Raw genomic sequence first — 20,525 nt, forward strand, 5'->3', positions numbered from 1 at the left:
TATTGGAAGCAAATTTGGTATTTGCAGAAGTTAAAAAAAGATACTTTATTACAGGCTTTAAAAGCACCTAGTACTGGAAAATCTGATGTTGGTATTGCTGCAAAACTGAAGCTTCTTCAGTACACAAACTTGCTTCGTAAGTAGAAAAGTTCAATTATTACTCTTCAGAAATCTTCACCAGCATCTGCATACGTTACAAATCAGGACAGAAAAATGGGTTTAACTACTCTTAATGCTGTCACCTGTTAATAAATTATGTGCAACTGCATACTGTATTTCCTTCTGACAAAAGGGGGAAAAATAGTTCAGTATTGGAATAAAATACTTTGAAAAGACAGTCTGAATTAAGCAGATAAGCAGTAGAATTTTATTTACATTCACTTCTCTTTGTAATTTTATTAAGTGGGTGCTTGTGTCTTCTGATTAAGTAGTGTGAAGTACCAGAATGAAGTACTCAATTATTGCTACTAATCCTGACTTGATCTCAAGTGACTTATTTCAGACTTGTTTTCCATTCAGTACATAAAATAACTGCCTGCTTATATCTTTCAGAACAGCTTTACTGTCTTAATTCAGTGGAAATGTGCAGTAATTTGAGTCATATCAGAAAAGGCAGCTGTAGCTGATCCTATCTTTTGATAGCCATTGTCCACAGCAAAGGTTTGTCTGTCTCAATGGTCACAATTCCAGAGTTGTCATAGGTGTTGGAAGTACTGACGAGCGTTCCAAACTTCAGCACCTGGTTAGCTATGAAAAATAAATTAAAGATTTAGTGGTACTCTTGAAGAAAATACATTGATACGCATTTATTGTTGTAAAGACTGCTGATCGTGTAAAGGAGGGAAAAAACAAACAAGCTAACAGATAAACAACATGTAAAATACCTATGCTAAATATTAATTAGATAGCTCGTTTAAGACTATCTGATGACCTGTAGAAGGAATAAATTAATGCCTAATCCCCAAATAGCATTTTGAGTTTACAACAGATTATTATAAAAACAGATCGTTGAATGTTCCATAGAGTTTTGCATCTGGAAATTTGTATCTTCCTTAGTATCAGCTGAAGTATCAGTGCTCGACAAAGTATTTACTTAAACAAGGCAGAGGATCTTACTGTAGTTCCAAACATGGCATCTGCTTTGAAGTGACTTGCATCTTCTGTTTCGTGGCCAGTGAGTTATGTGTCCCAAGTACATTAGAAACCAGGTGGTATTGCTCTACTAAATAGCTCATGTGAATTTTAGGAGAGTTTAACATGGCTAACAGTGCAGTTGTAATGATAATTTCGAATTATCTATGAACTCTTAACTGTCCTAAGCTGTTTTAGCTGATGTATTTTAAGGGTTACTGAGACTTCCTACAAGCTGGGGTCAAAGTTAAACTGGCTTGTTTGTGGGCAGCTTTTAACTTTCTTCTCCCATTTCCTCCCTTTTGGAGTTAGCATTTCTTGTATTTTGCATACAAATGAACTACTCAGTTCTCTATTAGTCCCTGCTTCTAAAAAGGTTGAGAGTAAGAGTTCTGCTGCCCTTTGTTTTAGTCTGTAAAACAAGCCAAATGACAGCTGTTACTTAGCGGTGCCAGAGTTACTTTTCCATATTGATGATACCAGGAGAGCTGCAGCTGGGGACAATTAATTGTTCAGGCAGATCAGCAAGTCTGTGTGGCCTGTCAGAACTGCCAAATTGCATACTAATATTGAAGGAATAATCTTCGCTATCCACGGTAAATGGAGATCTCCCTGTGACCAAGAAGTGTGAAAAGTGATTTGTGATTTGCACAGGAGACAAATACTCAAATTGTGTATATGAACATGGGCTGTAGTAAACTTAGTTGTAGTAATGGCTTGTTACAATTACTGTCTACCCATTGCTGGAAGCTGCATCCGAGGACTTGATCTTGCCAGGCTGCGTGGCTTGAAAATGAGAGAGTCTCCTGACCCAGCAGGATACACAATGTGGTTCAGTGTCTTCTGCCAAATCTGCACTTGGCATTACTTGTTCCCACTCCCGGACTTGTTATTAGCCTGAAATGAACTGTATAGAAGTTGCAGCTGCTAGCCATGTTTGGAATGAAAAAATTAACAGTTTCACTACTGCTGAAGAGTACTGCCATTTGAATTGCAGGGTTTGGAGCATAACTGCAATGTAGAAGTTCAGCAAGAAGGGAGAAAAAGAAAAAAAGTACTATGCTTGGTCAATCATATTACCTAAAATCAAGGTGCTAGAACCTATTAGGATGATTTTGGACACTACAGTGCTAGGCAGGCTCCTAGACAAATGCCAGGATGAATGAGTTTTGGTGTTAGCTTTTGGGAAAGAGCATAAGCCAATAAGGTTGTTCCTAGACAGAAGCTGATACATTGAACTGAGAGCCCACATTTCATCCTTTGCAGATAAATTGGTCATTTAATTATAAATGAAGTAACACACAGGCGAACTTCCTGCTATAAAAAATACTCCCAAAATAGTTGTAACTGTTATGATCAAGTTCTGAACGTCAGTCAGTTTTAAGTAGGAAAGAACCTTAAAGAGTTTAAAATATTTGTTGACATGTAGATTATCCATTTTTGGTTACTGCATAATGAAGCTTGAAGGGGGAGGCAAACTTTCATGCATAAACTCTTCTATAGAAACCCACTCATTTAGTATCATTTATTGCTTTTTGCTCAAGACTGTCAGAATATTTCCTAGTATTTCAGATTTGCATATGAAATAATGGCTTCGCAGAAGGCAAGAATTAAGAACAACATGTCTGCTTAATGAAGCAAAATCGAAAGCAGTATTTCATGCATAAAATTAAGTGAAAATCTTCAGCGTTTTTTATCTTCAAACAAAAAAGTTCTTGACCGCTAGATGGAGCCTTTTATCTTTCTCTACCAGATTTTCTCGGCATGGATCACAATTTGAAATGCTGAAGTGAAAACATGCAAAAGCTATATAACAGTACTGCTGACTCATGTGGCTCAAATGGACCAATTCCAAGTACTTGGTTTTACAACCAGCCAACATTTCAGCTGACATAATTAAAAATGCATGCTTTTCATTCAATAAATTAGCAGTAACTATTGCAAAAAACTAGCTTTATGCTGGTAAAGGAAATTAGAGGATGTACATAAATAGTGCTTCTAGGAATCATGTATCATGATGTGAAAATTACAAGGTCGAAGTGGGAAGGTTTATCAGCTCACATTTGATCCGTTACCTATTTTTTAATGGCTTTCAGCCATATGTTATAAACAAGAGCTTATACCTTGGGAAAAAACCTGTTACGAAAAAACGTATTCTTGATAGTGAGATTATTTGTCTTAAGCTCATTTCAAAGAAAACAATGTTTTTATTTCTAATACTAAGTATTTGTATTTTTTATGGGTTCAAAAATGTTTTAGTAAAATATTTCATTGTGATATATAAAAAAGTTTACATCTCAAAACTCCTGGGATTTTTAGAATTCTCTAATTAAAAATTTTTTTTCAGATTACTTTTTTTTTTTTTTTAGACAAATAACAGTATTTTGTTTTTAATAAAATTTTCAAGAGCTGATGTGGATAAAACAAGGAGGGATTAATTGAAGAACAATACACTGCATAACCTTCTAGCAGTGTTAAGATGTTTTTTCCCCTGCAGTTTTGCTTAGTGCTTTGGTTCCAATTGAACTGTGTTTACTGGTAATAGCCTGCTGATGGGAAAAATACTCTGCCCATCTCCTCTAATGTAGCTGTACTGTTTTTCATTACTTCCTGTCACAAGCATGTCTGGGTGGCACTGAGCCAAGGTGGCCAAGACTCCAAAGAAAGCAGTTGGAGGGTCATGAGTAGTTGCATGAGAAGATAACTAAGTAGTAGTTCTGTGGTGTGTGGTTTTGAAGTCTGACAGCTTGCACTTCATAACTAAAAGCAAATGCTATTCTTACCTTTTGAAAACAAACAACAAATGAACACTAAACCAAAAAGCAAACAATGAAATCTGTTATGATGCAGGTTTTTATGATATGCCCTATGTTCTAACTAAAAATAAAATACTCATTTCAGTCTGATGCATTGCAACTTAGGCCAATTCAGACCAAACCATGGTCGTAGGCAGGGCTTATTTTGACATGTTAGTGCACCAGTGTTTTTCTAGCAGCTTTTATTTTGTTTAGCAGGTGGTTGAATCTGTTTGAGAATTTTGGAAATAATTCAGAAAAGAAATCTCATAGGTGAGCTTCTCAAAGAAGGATAATCACAAACTTCCTTAGACATACCTTTTACTGAACAAATTCTATGACAAAGGAGGTATCATTAACCCTAGGACTGGCCATTTCCACTAATTTATTGCTTGCCTTTTCATACTTTTAAAAAATATATAATTCCAAAGATGCCATGTGGAAAATATTAGCCTTGGATGTAAGATACTGAAAATTAATTGCCAGAACAACATTTGGAAATGTTAACAAAATGCACCCTAAGAATAAGCTAAATTAAAAAGTCAAACAAAAAGCCTAGAAAAACCTGGAAACTTACTTTCAAAACTTTTATCATATTTATACTTTTAAGATGGTTGGGAGTCTTATTTTTTAGTAGAATTCTCTATTGTTAGAGATGTTAGGAGGGGGAACAGCAGAACTACCACGATGGATTTCTGAAGGGAAGACTTTGATTCATTTAGGAGGCTACTTGATAGAATCCCTTGGGAAGCAGCTCTGAAGGGTCCAGGAAGGCAGGAGTCCAGGAAGGCAGTCTGTCCCCATGTGCTGTAAGGCAAGACCAACCTGGCTGAATAGTCAGCTTTCACTACAACTGAGGGGAAAATGGGCAGTTTATGGCCTTTGGAAGAAGGGTCTGACCAACCACGACAACTACAGAGAGGCTGTCAGGCTATGCAGGGAGCAAATTAGCTGGTCCAAAGCCCAGTAAGAAATTAATATGGCTTCTAAAGTAAAAAAAAAAATCAAGAAAACTTTCTACAAATGTATTAATAGCAAAAAAAAAGACCAGGGAGAGCCTTCATCCCCTATTAGATGCAGTAGGAAACATGGTAATGAGGGATGAGGAAAAGACTGAGGCGCTTAATGCTTTCTTTGCCTCGGTCTTTAGTAATATGATCAGTTGTACTGATGGAGTTCAGCCCCTCAAACTAGGAGACAGGGAGCAGAATGACGCCCCCAAAATTCAGAAATAGATGGTCAGTGATCTGCTTCACCACATAGGTATACAGAAGTCTATGGAGCTGGTTGGGATATACCAAAGGGGGTAGAGAGAGCTGGCAGGGGTGCTCACCAAGCCACTTTCCATCATTAATCAGCAGTCCTGGCTGCCCAGGGAGGTACCTACAGGTTAGAAATCAGCCAATGTGATGCCTTATGTAAGAAGGGATAGAGGGATGATCTGGGAAATTACAGGCCTGTCAGTTTGACTTCAGTCCCAGGGGAGCTGATGGAGCAGATCACACGTGCGGGTGCTCAGGCCCAGTCAGTATGGGTTTATAAAAGGCAAATCCTGTTTGACAAACCTGATCTCCTTTTATGACAAGGTGACCTTTCTACTGGATGAAGGAAAGGATGTGCATGTTGTCTGTCTTGACTTTGGTACAGCATTTTTCTCAGCATTCTAGAGAAATTGGCTGCTCACATCTTGGGTGGACATACACTTTGCTGGGTTAAAAAAAACTTTGGATGAGTGGGCCCAGAGAGGTGTGGTCAATGGAACTAAATCCAGTTGGTGTCCAGTCATGAGTGGTGTCCTCCAAGACTCAATACTGGGACCACTCCTGTTTAATATCTTTATCAATGACCTGGGTGAGGGGATGGTGTGCACACTTACTAAATGTGCAGATGACACTGAGATGAGTGGAAGCATTGATCTGTCCTTGAGGGTAGGGAGGCTCTGCAGAGGGATCAGGACAAACTTGATCACTGGGGGGCTAAGGCCAATTGCATGAGTTTCAATAAAGCCAAATATCAGGTACTGCACTTCGGCCACAACAACCCCCAGCAGTGGTACAGGCTTGGGGAGCAGTGGCTGGAGAGCTGCCCAGCAGAGAGGGACCTGGGGGTGTTGATTGACAGTGAGATGAACATGAGCCAGCAGTGTGCCCAGGTGGCCAAGAGGGCCAATGGCATCCTGGCCTCTATAGGGATGTCCTAAGGGACGGTGTGGCCAGCAGCAGAAGGGAAGTGATTGTGCCCCTGTACTCAGCACTTATGTGACCACAGCTCAAGTACTGTGTTCAGTTTTGGGCCCCTTACTAGAGAAAGTACATTGAGCTATTAGTGCATGTCCATAGAAGGGCAAAGAAGCTGATGAGGGTTTGGAGAACAAATCTTAAGAGGAGTGGCTGAGGGAGCTGGGGTTGTTTAGCCCAGAGAAGAGGAGGCTGAGGGGAGACCTTACTGCTCTGATTTCCACCAGTGGTGGAATTGCCATCCCTGGTGATTTAAGAGTTTAGACATAGTGCTTAGGAATGTGGTTTAGTTAAGGTCTTGTCAGTGTTAGGGTATGGTTGGACTTGATCTTGGAGGTCTTTTCCAACCAAGGTGATTCTATGATTCTGTAAAATGAGACCTAAACCTTGCTTGCAGCATTTTTACCACTGCACTGCAGTCTTTCAGTCTGAAAACTGACAAAGAGTGTGGACTAATTATAACTAGATTTGCTCTCCTTATGTTAGGTGCTGCAAAAACACTAACTGAATATCAGGTTACTCCTCTTAATAACTGTATTCATGACCTAGTAGACTTGTAAACATTATTTCTATGACTGCATGGTACTATTTGGAATTCTTACATTTAAGGTTCAGTCCAGCAGACAGGCTTATATCAAGGACTCATGTAAACACTTAAGAATGGCTTAAGTGAGGCATATACAGATTAAAATTTCAGAGAATCACAGATAGTTAGGGATTGGAAGAGATCTGTAAAGATCATTGAGTCCAACCCCCCTTGCCAGAGAAGGGTCACCTACAGGAGGTCACATCCAGAGGGGTTCTGAATGTCTCCAGAGGCTCCACAACTTCCTTGGGCAGCCTGTGCCAGTGCTCTGTCACCCTCACAGTAAAAAAATTTTTCCTCATTAAATATGGAACCTCCTTTGCTCAAGTTTATATTCATTGCCTCTTGTCTTGTCATTGGGCATAATTGAGAAGAGCCTGGCACCATCCTCCTGGCTCTCTGCCTTTATGTATTTACAAACATTGATGAGGCACCCCTCATTCTCCTCTTCTCTAAGCTGAAGAGCCCCAGCTCCCTCAGCCTTTCCTCACAAGGGAGATGTTCCACTCTCTTCATCATCTTGGTCTCTCTGTGCTGCACTCTTTCAAGCAGTTCCCGGTCCTTCTGGAACTGAGTGGCCCAGAACTGGACACAATATTCCAGATGTGGTCTCACCAGGGCAGAGTAAAGAGGGAGGAGAACCTCTCTTGAACTACTAGCTAGCCACCTCCTTATGCACCCCAGGATGCCATTGGCCTTCTTGGCCACAAGATCAAGGTAGGCTACAGCCACTGGTCTCCCTGCATCTACCCATTCAGTCACAACATCATTGAAGGCTATCAGGTTAATCAAGCATGATTTCCCGTGCTGACTACTCCTGATAACCTTCTTCTCTTCCATGTGCTTAGAGATGACCTCCAGAATGAGCCACTCCATCATTTTTCCAGAGATGGAGGTGAAGCTGACTGGTCTGTAATTTCCTTCATGGTCCCTCTTGCCCTTTTTGAAGACTGGAATGACATTTGCTTTCCTCCAGTCCTCAGCCACCTCTCCTGTTTGCCATGATCTTTTGAAAATGATGGAGAGTGGTAGGGTGATAACATCAGCCAGCTCTCTCAACACTCTTGGGTGCATCCCATCAGGGCCCATGGACTTGTGTATATTCAATTTGCATAACTGATCTCTAACCCAGTCTTCATTGATCAGTGGGTGAGTCTTCCCTCCTCCAGGCTTTCTCTCTTATGCCCAGGGTCTGGAGTTCACAAGTGCTGGTCCTATGAGTAAAGGCTGAAGCAAAGAAGGCATTCAGCAACTCTGCCTTCTCTGCATCCTCTGTTATCAGGACTCCTACTCCATTCAGCAGTGGGCCCACATTTTCCCTATTCTTCCTTCTACTACTGATATATTTGAAGAAACTCTTCTTTTTTTCCTTTTACTTCCTCTGCTAGTTTGAGTCCTAAGAGGGCTTTGGCCCTTCTTGTTGCTTTCCTACATGCTCTGACAACATCCCAGCCCTTTCTTCCATGAGCTGTGAATTTCTTTCTTCAAAAGTTCCTTGTTGATCCATTCAGGTCTCTTATTACTTCTACCCATTTTTTTTACTCAAGGAAATGCACCTTTCTTGGTCTTGAAAGAAGCGATATTTAAAAACAGACCAACTTTCTTAGGGACCCTTCCCTTCAAGAGGAATTCCTGCAAGTTGATCCTTAAGGAGTACAAAGTTAGCTCTGCAGAAGTCCAGGGTTGTGGTCCCACTTACTTACTTCCTTATAAAATACAGTCACCTATGAACACTAAATGTGATCTAGTGGCTACTTGCAGATGTCTATCAAAGGTCTCATCAGCATCTTCTTTAAACCCACAAGAGTTTCACCCCCATTTGTATGACCCTTAATTCTCAGCCGCAAGCTTTCAACCCCTTCTACCTCTCTCCCTCGATGGAACTCAGTACATTCCAGTTGCTCTCGTACATAAAAAGCAACACCACCACCTTGCCCTGTTAGTCTGTCTTTCCCAAATAGTGCAAAGCCATCCCTGAGAACATTCCAGTCATGGGAGCTGTCCCACCACATTTCAATTATTGCAGCTACGTCACAGCCATGCAATCTAACACAGACCTCCAAATCCTCCTTCTTATTCCCCATACTCTGTGCTTGGTATATAAGCATTTCAGAGAGGTAGTCAGGCAATTAGTTTTCACTTTTGGTATTTCACCATTCCCAAAAACTTTATTGACTACTAAACTATTTGTGAGCCCTGTTTTTTTGTTGTCCCCATGTATTTCAGCATTTCTCACCTTTAATGGGATGGCAGACTGATGGCCATTCATGGGCTCACCTCTAGTGAGCCTGGTTTTATCCCCTTCCCCCTTCAGGCCTAGTTTAAAGCCCTCTCAGCGAGGGCTGCTAACTCCTGAGAGAAGATCCTTTTCCCATGCTGAGATAGGTGTACCCCATCTCTTGCCAGCTGTCTCGGTGGCGCATATACTCCTCTGTGGTCAAATTTCATCCTAAACATATATATGGCAAAAGCAAATTATGTAATTAATCTGAAAGTTAAAACAGGCCATCTAATTATTCCTGTATCTCTACAAAAACATGGCAAAACCTGGACAGCTGTGAGAAAAGCTTTTAACTGCAGTATCTGATGGCCATGCTGGAATAAGAGCTTATGAGGTGCAATTTCTTCCTTACCAGAAGAATATTTAGAGAAGGAAGTGGGTTTGGTGTGAGAATGGCCAAATAGTCATGCCTCATGTCTCTATCCAAAGACAGATAAGGAAATGGAAGCCTTTTGGAAAGACCCTGAGTGCAGTGGTGTAGCAGAAGGGTCCCCACTTCATGTGACTACAAATGGCTACGAGCAAACCACCGTATCACAATAAAAGTGTCCCACAGATACCCTGAGATCTATACTATGCTTCCTTTTCTCAGGCGTGTGTCTCAATTACTTCCTGCAATATATAAAGTCACATCTTGCTTATTTACACCACCAAAAATAGAAGTAGGTACAGGAATACAAGCAGATCGTCACTTCTGGCATGGACGTTTGGAATTCAACATAATTAATTATTAATTAAAAGCGTTAGTATAATGAATGTAGTCTGCTTCCCCCTGGGCAAATGCTGCATCAAAATGATAGAAAATTAAGATCAATAACCTGAAACACAAGTTAAAGTGAAATACCATTTGGTATCCTATTACAGTTTATCTGAAGAGGATTTCCCTGAAGTTCTGTGTTAGGAGCAAAAATCTGCATTTAAATAGAGATGCATTAGTAACGAAAGAGCAAGTACTTTCGGGTCACCCTGTGTCTGCAAAACAGCAGCATTAATTTTACTATTTAAAAGTAAAACCCAAATAGTTTATAGCCTCATTTTACTTTCATTCCTCCTAGTTTTACACTTGTGATCAGACTGACTTCACTGTTAATCTTGATTTACACTGATGTATACAAAGGAGAAATTGGGTCCTTGATCTCTGTGCAGTGGGAACTACAAAACTGGAGTTGCAAATAACAGTAATTTGCAATAAAACACGAACTATTTGCAATACTGACATAACACAGAAGTACCATGAAGCATCATAAAGGCTTTCTAAGTCTGCTGGGAGGGGACAGGACAGCCTGGCATGGCACAGATTGCCTCAGGGCCAAGGGGAGTTTTGATCAAGCAGAGATTGCAATTTTTATAACTATTGTAACTGTTGGTGCCTGGTTTTCTAGCACAGAATAATTGTTTTATAATCTCAACAGATTTGTATGAGCGGGCTCATGAAGAGATCAAGAGGATACAGGGTGGAGGAGGATGGAGGGTGAAGGGGGCCCAGCAGGCAGGACCAGGTGGTTTTGCTGTTGGTTCAGAAGCTGGCAAAGACTCTGGGCAGGGGCTGTGCAGCACAGGCTGCCTGTGAGCATCAATAGGAATTTAGGAGGTGACAGCAAAAGCTCTGGCTGTCAAAGCTTAATGTTTTCATGTAAAAAGAGAGAAAAATATGTTAACAGAACTTTGTGTTCTACCATGGACTGAAACCACCTGTACTGAGTGAGCCTTCAGAAATGCAAATGAATGTCAAAAGTTTTCACATTTATTTCCAGCACACATTTTTTCCACATATTTTTCCAGTTTTGCAATCATGATGGTACTGTAAGAACTCCTTCTGTCACATCATCTGCTTGGTGTCAACTTAAAATGATAAGCTGAAACACAGCACTTTTTACACTAATGTTTTTGCTGCTACTGCTGTTTCACCAAAATCAACAAGAACCATTAACCGCAGGAAGGTTCTAGGGCTGTTAGCATTTTAACACTACTAACAAAATGTGTTCTGCTGTTAATAACTTTGACCTCTTAATTAAAATGGCCAAAAAAATCTGACACAGAAACTGTATATCCTATTTTCAGTAGTGCCTTTCCAGTCTAGATATTATAAAGCTGTACCAGTACTACCATAGTAGAAGTGATTCACCAAAACTGTAAGTATAAAAAAAAATCAGGGAACTAGCTGGTCTGGAATGCAAGGAAGGCCTTGCATATAATGTAGACAAAACACCTTGATGTTAGTTTGGTCTGTCTCTACTTCATTTTGTGTGATAAAGAACACTATCCTCACAATAAAAAGAGGAAAGACTAATACTGAGATGCAACAGCTAATCAATTGTCTTAGTTCTAAACTTCTCTATGAGGCACCTTATGGTGCACATCATCCTATTATGCTGCCATGCTTTGAAGACATGAATTGGTCACACAAAGCTGGCAATCTGCTACAACACTGAAACCTGGGACTAACTAAAAACAATGGTGTTATGTCCTGGTATTAAGGTATGAAGCTTTCGTTTGACATGATGCCAAAAACCCTAAAAACATGTACTATAAACACCTCCAAGTTCATAGAATCATAGAATGGTTTGGGTTGGAGCTGGATCATCCAGTTCCAGCTCCCCAGCCGTAGGCAGGGACACCTCCCACCAGACCAGCTTTCCCAACCCCCATCCAACCTCGCCCTGAACAGTTCCAGGCAGGGGGTATCCAGAACTGCTGTGGCAACCTGTTGCAGTGTCTCACCACCCTCACACTAAAGAATTTCTTCCAAATGTCTAACCTAAATCTATCCTCTTGCAGTTTAAAGCTATTGCCCCTTTCCCTATGACTACAGGTCTGTACACTGTACTCCAGGTGGGGTCTCATGAGAGCAGAATAGAGGGAGAGAGTAACTTCCCTTGACCTGCTGGCTTCTTTTGATGCAGCCCAGGGTACCGTTGGTCTGCAAGCACATATTGCTGGCTCATGTTAAGCTTCTCATTAACCAAAGCCCAAAAAGTTTCCCCATGCAGGGCTGTGCTCAATACTTTCTCTGCCCAGCCTGTATGCATGCTTGGGATTGCCCCAACCCCAGTGCAGGACCTCACACTTAGGACCTCATTCAACTTCATGAGGGTGGCACGGGCTCACCTCTAAAGATTGCACGGTGCCTCCGAATAGCATCTCTTCCCTCCAGTGTGTTTACCACATCACACAGCTTGGTATCATCAGCAAACTTGCTGAGGTTGCACTCAATTCCACTCTCCATGTCAGCACCAAAGATGTTAAATAGCATGGGTCTCAGTGCCGACCCTTGAGGAATGCCACTCACCCCTGATCTCCATTTGGATATCAAGCAGCTGAACAAAACTCTTTGAGTGTGACCATCCAGCCAGTTCCTTTTCCATTGAGTGTCCCATCCACTGAATCCAGGTCTTTCCAATTTAGGGACCAGCATGTCATGCGGGACAGTGTCAAACACATCTAATGATGAAATATACTGAATTTGTCAGGGGAAGATACACAAATGATCCTAGCAAATCACCACGTGGAGTGGAGGAGTGAAACTCTCCTTACATTCCTTGTGATTGGGCTTTTGGAGACAGGGAAGAACGATGAGGGAAGAGGAAGGAGAGGCAATCTCTTTCTGTCTGAAATCTCAGAGCTAGTAGACTATGTCCATGAACACAGGCTTCAACAACTTGGCCCAAGAAAGCTTTTCAACAAACCAGATCCAGGACTGACCTTGATCAACATCTTGCCTCTAGCTACAGTAATTTTCCTTCACTTCATATAAATATTAAAAAAACCACAATCTCACAGAAACCTATCTGTTCTTCAGGTTTTTAAGTGTGATATTTGTTAGCCAGAACACATTGTAATTAACATTAACATAGTTGATTATTTTTCTCTTCTGTTCTCTGGAATCCTGATCAATCCTGTCACTTATAAATTGATGAGTTCACAAGCAGAGGCAGTAAAAGAGGATTTAAAAACACATACATAATACAAGTCTTCCACCTTCTGTATGATACCTTTGTTCCCGTCATTTGCAAATATGTGCAGATACAAAGGTTTTTCTTGTAACATCAACAAGATGTTGTTCAACAAGAACAACAGCACTGCCATAAATATTGCACAGCAGTCTCAGCCTTTCAACCTTCTCCACTGCCTACCAGTCCATAGGAAGAGTCCACAATACCAAATCTGCCCTAAAATCCAGCACTGCTCTGATTTCTTTCTCTGTGGTGGGGAATGCGGTTTTCCTAAGGGAGCTGATCTAAAGCCAGTCTCCAGCCAGCCTTGAAAAACAAATTTAAGCATGCTAGCTTCTCCTCCTTATCCCTGCTGCCAGCACTAGCTCAGCTCCATGTTCTGCTGAGTTATGTTCTGCTGCACAAGTTGCTCTGTCACTGGGCTCCAGTGCCAAAATTAAATTAAATGTAATTGGACAAAGCTCTGTAAAGGCTCTGTTCTTAACTTGAGGTTCTGCTGTGTTTTGTAGGGGCAGAAAGCAGAGCAGCTGAACAGTGGCATGCTGGAACCAATATTTGTGGCAGAACAAAGGTGGCTGTACATAATATACCATGTTACACTAATGAAGATGAAAGCAGATCTTCAAAACTCTGGGAGGTGTTCAACATATTGCAGACTTTAACCCTTCTCCCCTGAGCCCAGCTCCCACCAGAATTAAGAGCCCACAGCTGTTCTCTTCAGAGCCCTGGGTGGCCCACAGGAGCCATGCATGTGCCACAGAATCTCTTGACTACCGGTTGCAGAGTTTCTTGCTCCCAGACCTCATGCCAATCAAGTTACCAGACATGACAGACTACTAAATTGTGCCAGAATAGTGGATCTGGTCCTCAGATTGCTCCTTTGGCCACAAGGAATCAAACAGTTGCCTTCACCATTGAGCACTGGTCAGGGTACAAAAAAACAAGTTACCTTCTGTGTGTGCTGCCACACCAAATCCCAGGACAGCTGGTTGTACAGAGGGCAAGGAATCCCAGCCTTAAATGCAAGCATCAGCCTTTCTTACCTACTAGCAGTTTACAAATAACTGACTTTGATCAAATTAAAACCCTGACAAATAATGTTATTATGTAAGCTCTAATAGCAAGCTGCACCATTTTCTGAAAGAGTTTTATGGAAATAGGATATTACATTTACATGGAAAAATGAAACGAACAAACTAGAATATTCACTCTTCTGTACAAGCAGCTGTGCTTTTGTCTAAAACATGTCTCTGGAAGTGGGTAATTATTATTTTAAAAACCCACACTGATGTGCTTCTGACAGCTCACGAGGTACTTGCTTTCCCTGACAGCTGATCTATTTTGAGCACAGGTGACTAATAAAGTCTATTATAGTTCTAATAGAAAAGTAATTCCATTTATCTATGCCCTTCCTAGCAGAGCTGCTTTCTTTCACTGTGTTGGGGTGGAATGCTGTAAGAGGTTTCTAAAATGTGGTTATTTTCACCCTTACAATTGCTATGCTTTACTTAGAATTTTAGACTGCCCTGCTTTCTTTAGGAAAAACAATTAGACACAGATAATATCACCCTGAGGATGAAGCAAAAGCAATTATTTCTGTTATAAAATGTCTCTCTAGATCTGCATATAAACAACTAAGCTTTTTGATTTTTAATTTTATTACCTTGTCTTTCTGTTAACAAATAATTAATATGATTACTAACACCCTATGTACCTCTAATGTCTATACTATTTCAATTATAAAGCCATTACTGATGCTTATTTATTCTATTCCATTTATCTTCAAACTTGCATGCTAAACTTATAATATTTGTTGACATTCATGGATCTGTAGCTCCTCCAAACTTGCTCATAGGAATCCAGCAAACTTTATCTGTTGCAATCTCTGAGACAGAACATAAAATTCACCATGAAGTTGAATTTTTTTGGGGGGGCTGCAAGAATCAGATTTGCTGTCAATGCTACTGAATATAAACAGCTTCTAGATAATGTTTGTCCCTAAAATTAAAAAAGGGATATTTATCATTAAAGACAAGTCCCAAGTCTCGTCGACTGTCAAAGACTTTATTTGAGTGGAAAACTAGCTACTGAAGAACCTTTAGTTGTGCACTCTGGAAAAGTCTGATTGATTTCAAGTAATGATTTCCAATATGAACAATGCTGTTTGTGTTGGTGTGCTCCTTCCTCCTGACCTTTGAACAGCCTTCCCCTACTCCCCCTGTCCCTGCCCTCCCTCTCTCCTTTTCCAAAGTGGCTAGCAATTCATCCTCTACATTAAGAAAAATGTCATGCACTTCCAGGACCTGTGATTGTTAAGGATTCAGTGGTTTGGGGGATGTTTTCTTTTGATTCTTCTCCTCTAGAGAATGCTGCCTGCATGTTTTCTGCCTGCTTCAAGTGGAATTAAAGCCTTCTGCACCGCCTGGGCCAAGTGATGTAAACTCTTGACCCCAAAATGCAGAGGCCGGAAGTGCCACTAAATTAATGTAGTGCTACATAGTGCAGTCAAACAGATTAAAGTTTTAAGAGTCCAATTGATTATATGTTGTTCACCTTTAAAATACATTGGTCAAGATGGATTTCACCACTTGCTCCCTGGCACAGTGATGTATTTCAGCAGGCTCTCAGCTTTACTCTATGGAGGACTTGATAAGAGTTTAACTCTATGGAGGACTTCAGCCTACTGATAAATCCCCTAACACACTGCAAGGAATGGAAAGGAAAAGGAATTAGAAATCCAGGAGTCACATGTAAAATAAAAGACTAAGCCAATTACATTACAGTTTGCCTGCTTCTGCCAACACCAACCAATTTCTCGCGCTTGGGGTAAAAAGAACATGATAGCTGCAATTTCCAAGTAAGGAAATACATCCTCAAGCAGCATTTTTTTTTTAGGCTATAGTGAGCTTCTGGAAAGTAAATATGATCTGTAGCTTGGGATGTACCTTATGTCATCTGAAATTTCTGTAATCTTCAAACTTTCGCCATTCTAGTGTCTGAGGGGTATTGTAGGAGAAACATATCTATTAACAGCTGAGGAAGCCACCTTTCTGAATTTTACTTTGAACTCAAAATTAAGTTTATTAAATGTGACTGGATCTTATTTGACATTTCTTTTCCCATTATGGCCATTTGATTGTACTCAACATTTTCTACTCTTTCCGATTTTGTAGTCACTTCAAAAAATGTATGATACCTATCAGTATTTCACAATTAACTATCTAGCCTGTTGTTTAAAACCATCATAAATTAACCAATTTTTTATTCTGCACATAAGGAAAACTTGACTCAAAGCAAAATTATCTCAGAGGAAAAGGAATTTTGTTAAAAATTAATTTAAAAACATTTCTGTTAGGCCTAGAAACAATGATAGCAACTTGTTTCTCTTAAGTTCATGTCTGTCTTAAAAGTATCTGAAGGATGAAAAAATTCATACTGTAAAAGGCTTCTTATTAACTTGCCATCTGCAGCAAGTATAATGAAACTTTTATAGGTGTGGCATAAGTGTTAGAAAAGAATATAAGTACAGTAAAAAATTTGTACGAGTGAGTACCTCTTTATCCTTGGGAAAGAATAATAGGTGTCAGGGTTTATTCCTGTGTTGTTTCTAAACTTATTTTAACTATGTATGTTTGCTTAAGATAATAATAAAAAAAATCAATAGAAATTGCTACTCTAGAATAAGTCAGATCAACAATCGAATATTTCCAAATTAGAAGCACTCCTTTAACAACTGCTATGGGGTTTCATACCAATAGTCTGAACAAGTCTTCCATGCAGTACATTAACAGATGGATTTATCTATGACTAATGCTTGTAGGAAAAATGTAAAATAGCTATAATCCTTCAATTTTAATTCTTCTATGCTCTGTTATCCTAAATGTCCTACAATACCCAAGGAAAAAAATCTGGGATGGCTACATAATTCTTCTTCTTCTTCTGTGTCTACACACAGAAGAACCCAAGAATACATTCACATGTCTGAAGATTAATCCTGGGCTATTCTGATTAGAGTACACGCTTTTCATACCTAACCAAATGCATAGTCTCAAAGCAAGCAAGACCTACAGCTCTATTTCACCTCTTAGAATATGTGGACATAGGCACATATTCCTCCCAATATCATAACTTTATGAGTATAAAACTACTTATCACTAGAAAACATCCAACGATTGGAAGAGGCTAGGGTATCTCTGAGGTAACCTTCAAAACCTACAGGTTTCTGACATAAGCTTTGGACCCAATGTCAGGTTTGGTGATCACTGAAAAATTACATCAAAGGCACAATCATCTATCAAAAAGTCAATCTGTTATGGAATTGGCAGCAGTGCAGGCAGGCTTGTTTTAGGAGCCATCAAAATAACATCACACACATGCCCACTACAATGCAGGCTTCATGAGTCCAAGGGAAGCACTTTGCAGAGATCCTCAAAATCAGCCAGGAACAAAGTCTGATAGAAGCTTAAACCTTACTGGAGGATGGGTTTATAAAACACCAAGCAGAACACTAACATTTCCAGGAAGAGCTGGAAAATCTTGCAAGGTCTGTAGAAAAGTGATAGAGAGGAGTGCTGCAGTCAGTACATGGCAAGAAGTTTGTCATGTCATGTCATGTCATGTCATGTCATGTCATGTCATGTCATGTCATGTCACGTCATGTCACGTGCAAGAGTAAAACCTAGGTGATACAGGTTTTTGAACTACAGGGCTCATTTACAGGTTCATAAGCAGAAAAGAGAGCAATAAATTGCCAAGGCTAAAAGCTGTGACCAAATAGGCAGTTATATCACTTCTAACACCATTGGCAGCCAGGTGGATAGATCTCTGAATGCTGCTTTGAATGGGTACCCATAAATAACCATGGGGTTTTCCAGCAAACCTTTAAGGAAGGCCAGAATACTTGCAGGAAGTTCCTGCTCAAATATACCTGAAGTCTGTCAGACATAAAAGATGCCTTACAGATGACACACACACAGACTGTATTGGAAGTGGATGGAGAGACTTGAAAACAATCCTGCAGAACAGAAAATGTTCCTCTTATCTATCATTTTGGGGGAGAGAAGGAACATTACCAAGGATTTAACAGTAGGAAAAAGCAGAACGCTTGCTTTGCTATAGCACTTTAAATTCACTGATTGCAGTCTGCTGCCTAACTTCTGTCACCCACAGGCAAACAGTCCTGTTTATAAGTTTTGTTCCCTCTCTTGGATCACAGACTTCAAAAGTCAGGGGATGCTAAATGCAACACTGAGACCACTCCTTGTAATTTGTGGAAGACAGAACGGACAATATCATTGATGTAGCATAATGAGCCATTTCCCTCCTCCTACTGTGATTAATGGTGTGGATAGGAGGTCTGCTGCTGAGCTGATAGACGTCATTCTGGCCCTGGAGGCATGCCCTATATATAGCACTGTATGAATACATGCATGAGAGACTGGCAGGCAGAAGCAGCTCTGGGAGCTTTTGTTATTGTCCAGTTTACTCTTTCCTGAGCTACTCCAACTTGCACAATCTGTGTAGCCCCTGGGAAGACAGCTTTAGAATTGGCTTACTTGATAGAAAGAGATGCTTTTCATGATGCATATAATGCAAAGTAATGTGACAGTGATTGACAGCTAGGGGGAAGATAAAGAGGAAAAGTGAGTTAAGTCAGCGTATTGTGTGAAGGAGCAGAACGGAGAAAGAAAAAAAAAGGAAAATTCCTCATTAATGCAGTACGTATGCATTGGTGGAGATAAGAATTGCTGTTTTTTATGATAATGATAATTATTAAAATAATTTATGTTGACACAAATTTATGATTATATAAATAGTAACCCAGTGATTCCTGGATGTTTTGCTTCAAAACAATCTTCCTCAAACAGAAAACAGTTAATAAGTTTAGGAGCTATTTTACTGCTATTTTACTCCCCTTTCACAATTTGTGAACAAGTAATGTAATGAGAATATAACCCTCAGGGCCTAGTCCTATCTGGGCGTTCATTGATACACAGTATGCTCCTTATGCATACATTTAAGGTGAGCCAGAATTTGCCTGCTGGCTTCTCATTCCCTTCTCCTTATACTGCAGAGCCAATCGCAATTTTTTTATTGACTGGTGTAATTATACTTCAGTATACCAGTCAAAAGTGCACTGCCGCTTTTGTGCTCTCTTAGTTCAGGTCTGAAATCAGAATAAAAAGCTCTAATTGATTCCATCAGCCTTTTTCACAGTGAAACAAAAGGTAGCATCCAGAGAAACTTCCTTTCACTAGTAAGATGAGGAACGCCATCATTTGGATTTTCTCACTTTTTTTCCTTCAGATGTTTCATGCCCAGTAGAGACATCCCATTTTAGTTTGTCTTTGGAAGACTATTAAGTTCTGCTCCATTAGCATGGAAAACTAGAGTCTTGGGAAAAAAAATTACAAAAGGGGAAATTATACTAACTTGAAGGCAGTTGTGGCAAAACCAGAGTTATTAAAATACATCATGGAGTAAAGAACTTTTGAACAAATCCCAAAATGATCTTTTTCTTAGTGCTGAGTAACATACTCATTTCCTGAGCTCCAGGAGACATGCTGGAAACCACTACTCATTTCTGCTGTATGGAAGTGAAAGTTTTACAAGTGTGTCTTAAGAATATGCTATGCTTGCATTCAGCCTAAAGGAGCTGAATTTTTCATTAGAAAATAAGCTATGCTGTAGTTTTCCTTCTGTTGCATATATGCACGCACTTCTGTGTAATAAAATCATAGGAGATAAGATTAGGAAATGACATGCACAGCAGTATCTGTCAATACAGAAAGCTTTTCTTCCAGAAGAGGAATAAAATGTTGTATTTTTTTCTATTAAATTCAGATAATCTGGAGATACTAGTATCAGACCATGCACACTCAGTCACAGCACACTCAGTTCGATGCAGCATTAACACCAGTATTTTAACAAGTTTCACAGAGAATTATGATGGTCTAAAAATACCAAACCGTCTCCTCAAAACCCTCTAATTGCTAACAGGACTAATTTAAGTGTATATCTCTGAAAATCCTGTAACTCAAATTTCTCACTCTTTACAGAAGGCTATACTCCAGGATCATCTTTGCAAAAAATCTACAAGTCAAGATGGGGCAAACTTTGAATGTATTTCCTGCTTTGAAAACATCTAGCAGATCTCTGTCACTCCTTAGGGAAATTGGGTTCAAAAAGTACAAATACAGAGGCCACGTGAGTATATTCACTATCATCTGCAGGGACAACTGCTATTCCAAGACATTTGAACATTCATCTTTAGGGTAAATTCATAACCAATTTGAACCTTATCTAGCCAGTCTAGTTTGCTGCTCCTTTCTGCAGGCTACTGGTCAGAGCTACTAAATCACATCCTTAAGCTAAGCTGATTAGTTGGCATCAGGCATGCTGCTAATGTAATAGATACCTCAGCACCCAGGCTGTGATGTGCTGAACTGAAGTCCAAAGGATTCCTCTTAAATCCTCTGACCATATAAAATGATGGAAAAAGGCCAGAGAAATTTGTAACCTCTCATAACACCATAAACACAT

At 40.0% G+C, this 20,525-nt stretch overlaps 1 protein-coding gene across 2 annotated transcripts in view; it reads right to left on the minus strand.

Annotated features, from left to right (window-relative positions):
* Nucleotides 1-344: 344 nt before the first annotated feature.
* The window catches only part of TPK1 (thiamin pyrophosphokinase 1), a 299,665-nt gene continuing 279,484 nt past the window's right edge, over nucleotides 345-20,525 (minus strand). For both annotated transcript variants that reach the window (XM_071736206.1, XM_071736207.1), the window contains one exon: nucleotides 345-747. In XM_071736206.1, coding sequence (XP_071592307.1) covers nucleotides 629-747 — 119 coding nt within the window. In that variant the 3' untranslated portion in view covers nucleotides 345-628. The remainder of the gene's footprint in view (nucleotides 748-20,525) is intronic.

The sequence above is a fragment of the Heliangelus exortis genome, chromosome 2, assembly GCF_036169615.1.
Source record: "Heliangelus exortis chromosome 2, bHelExo1.hap1, whole genome shotgun sequence".
NCBI lineage: Eukaryota > Metazoa > Chordata > Aves > Apodiformes > Trochilidae > Heliangelus > Heliangelus exortis.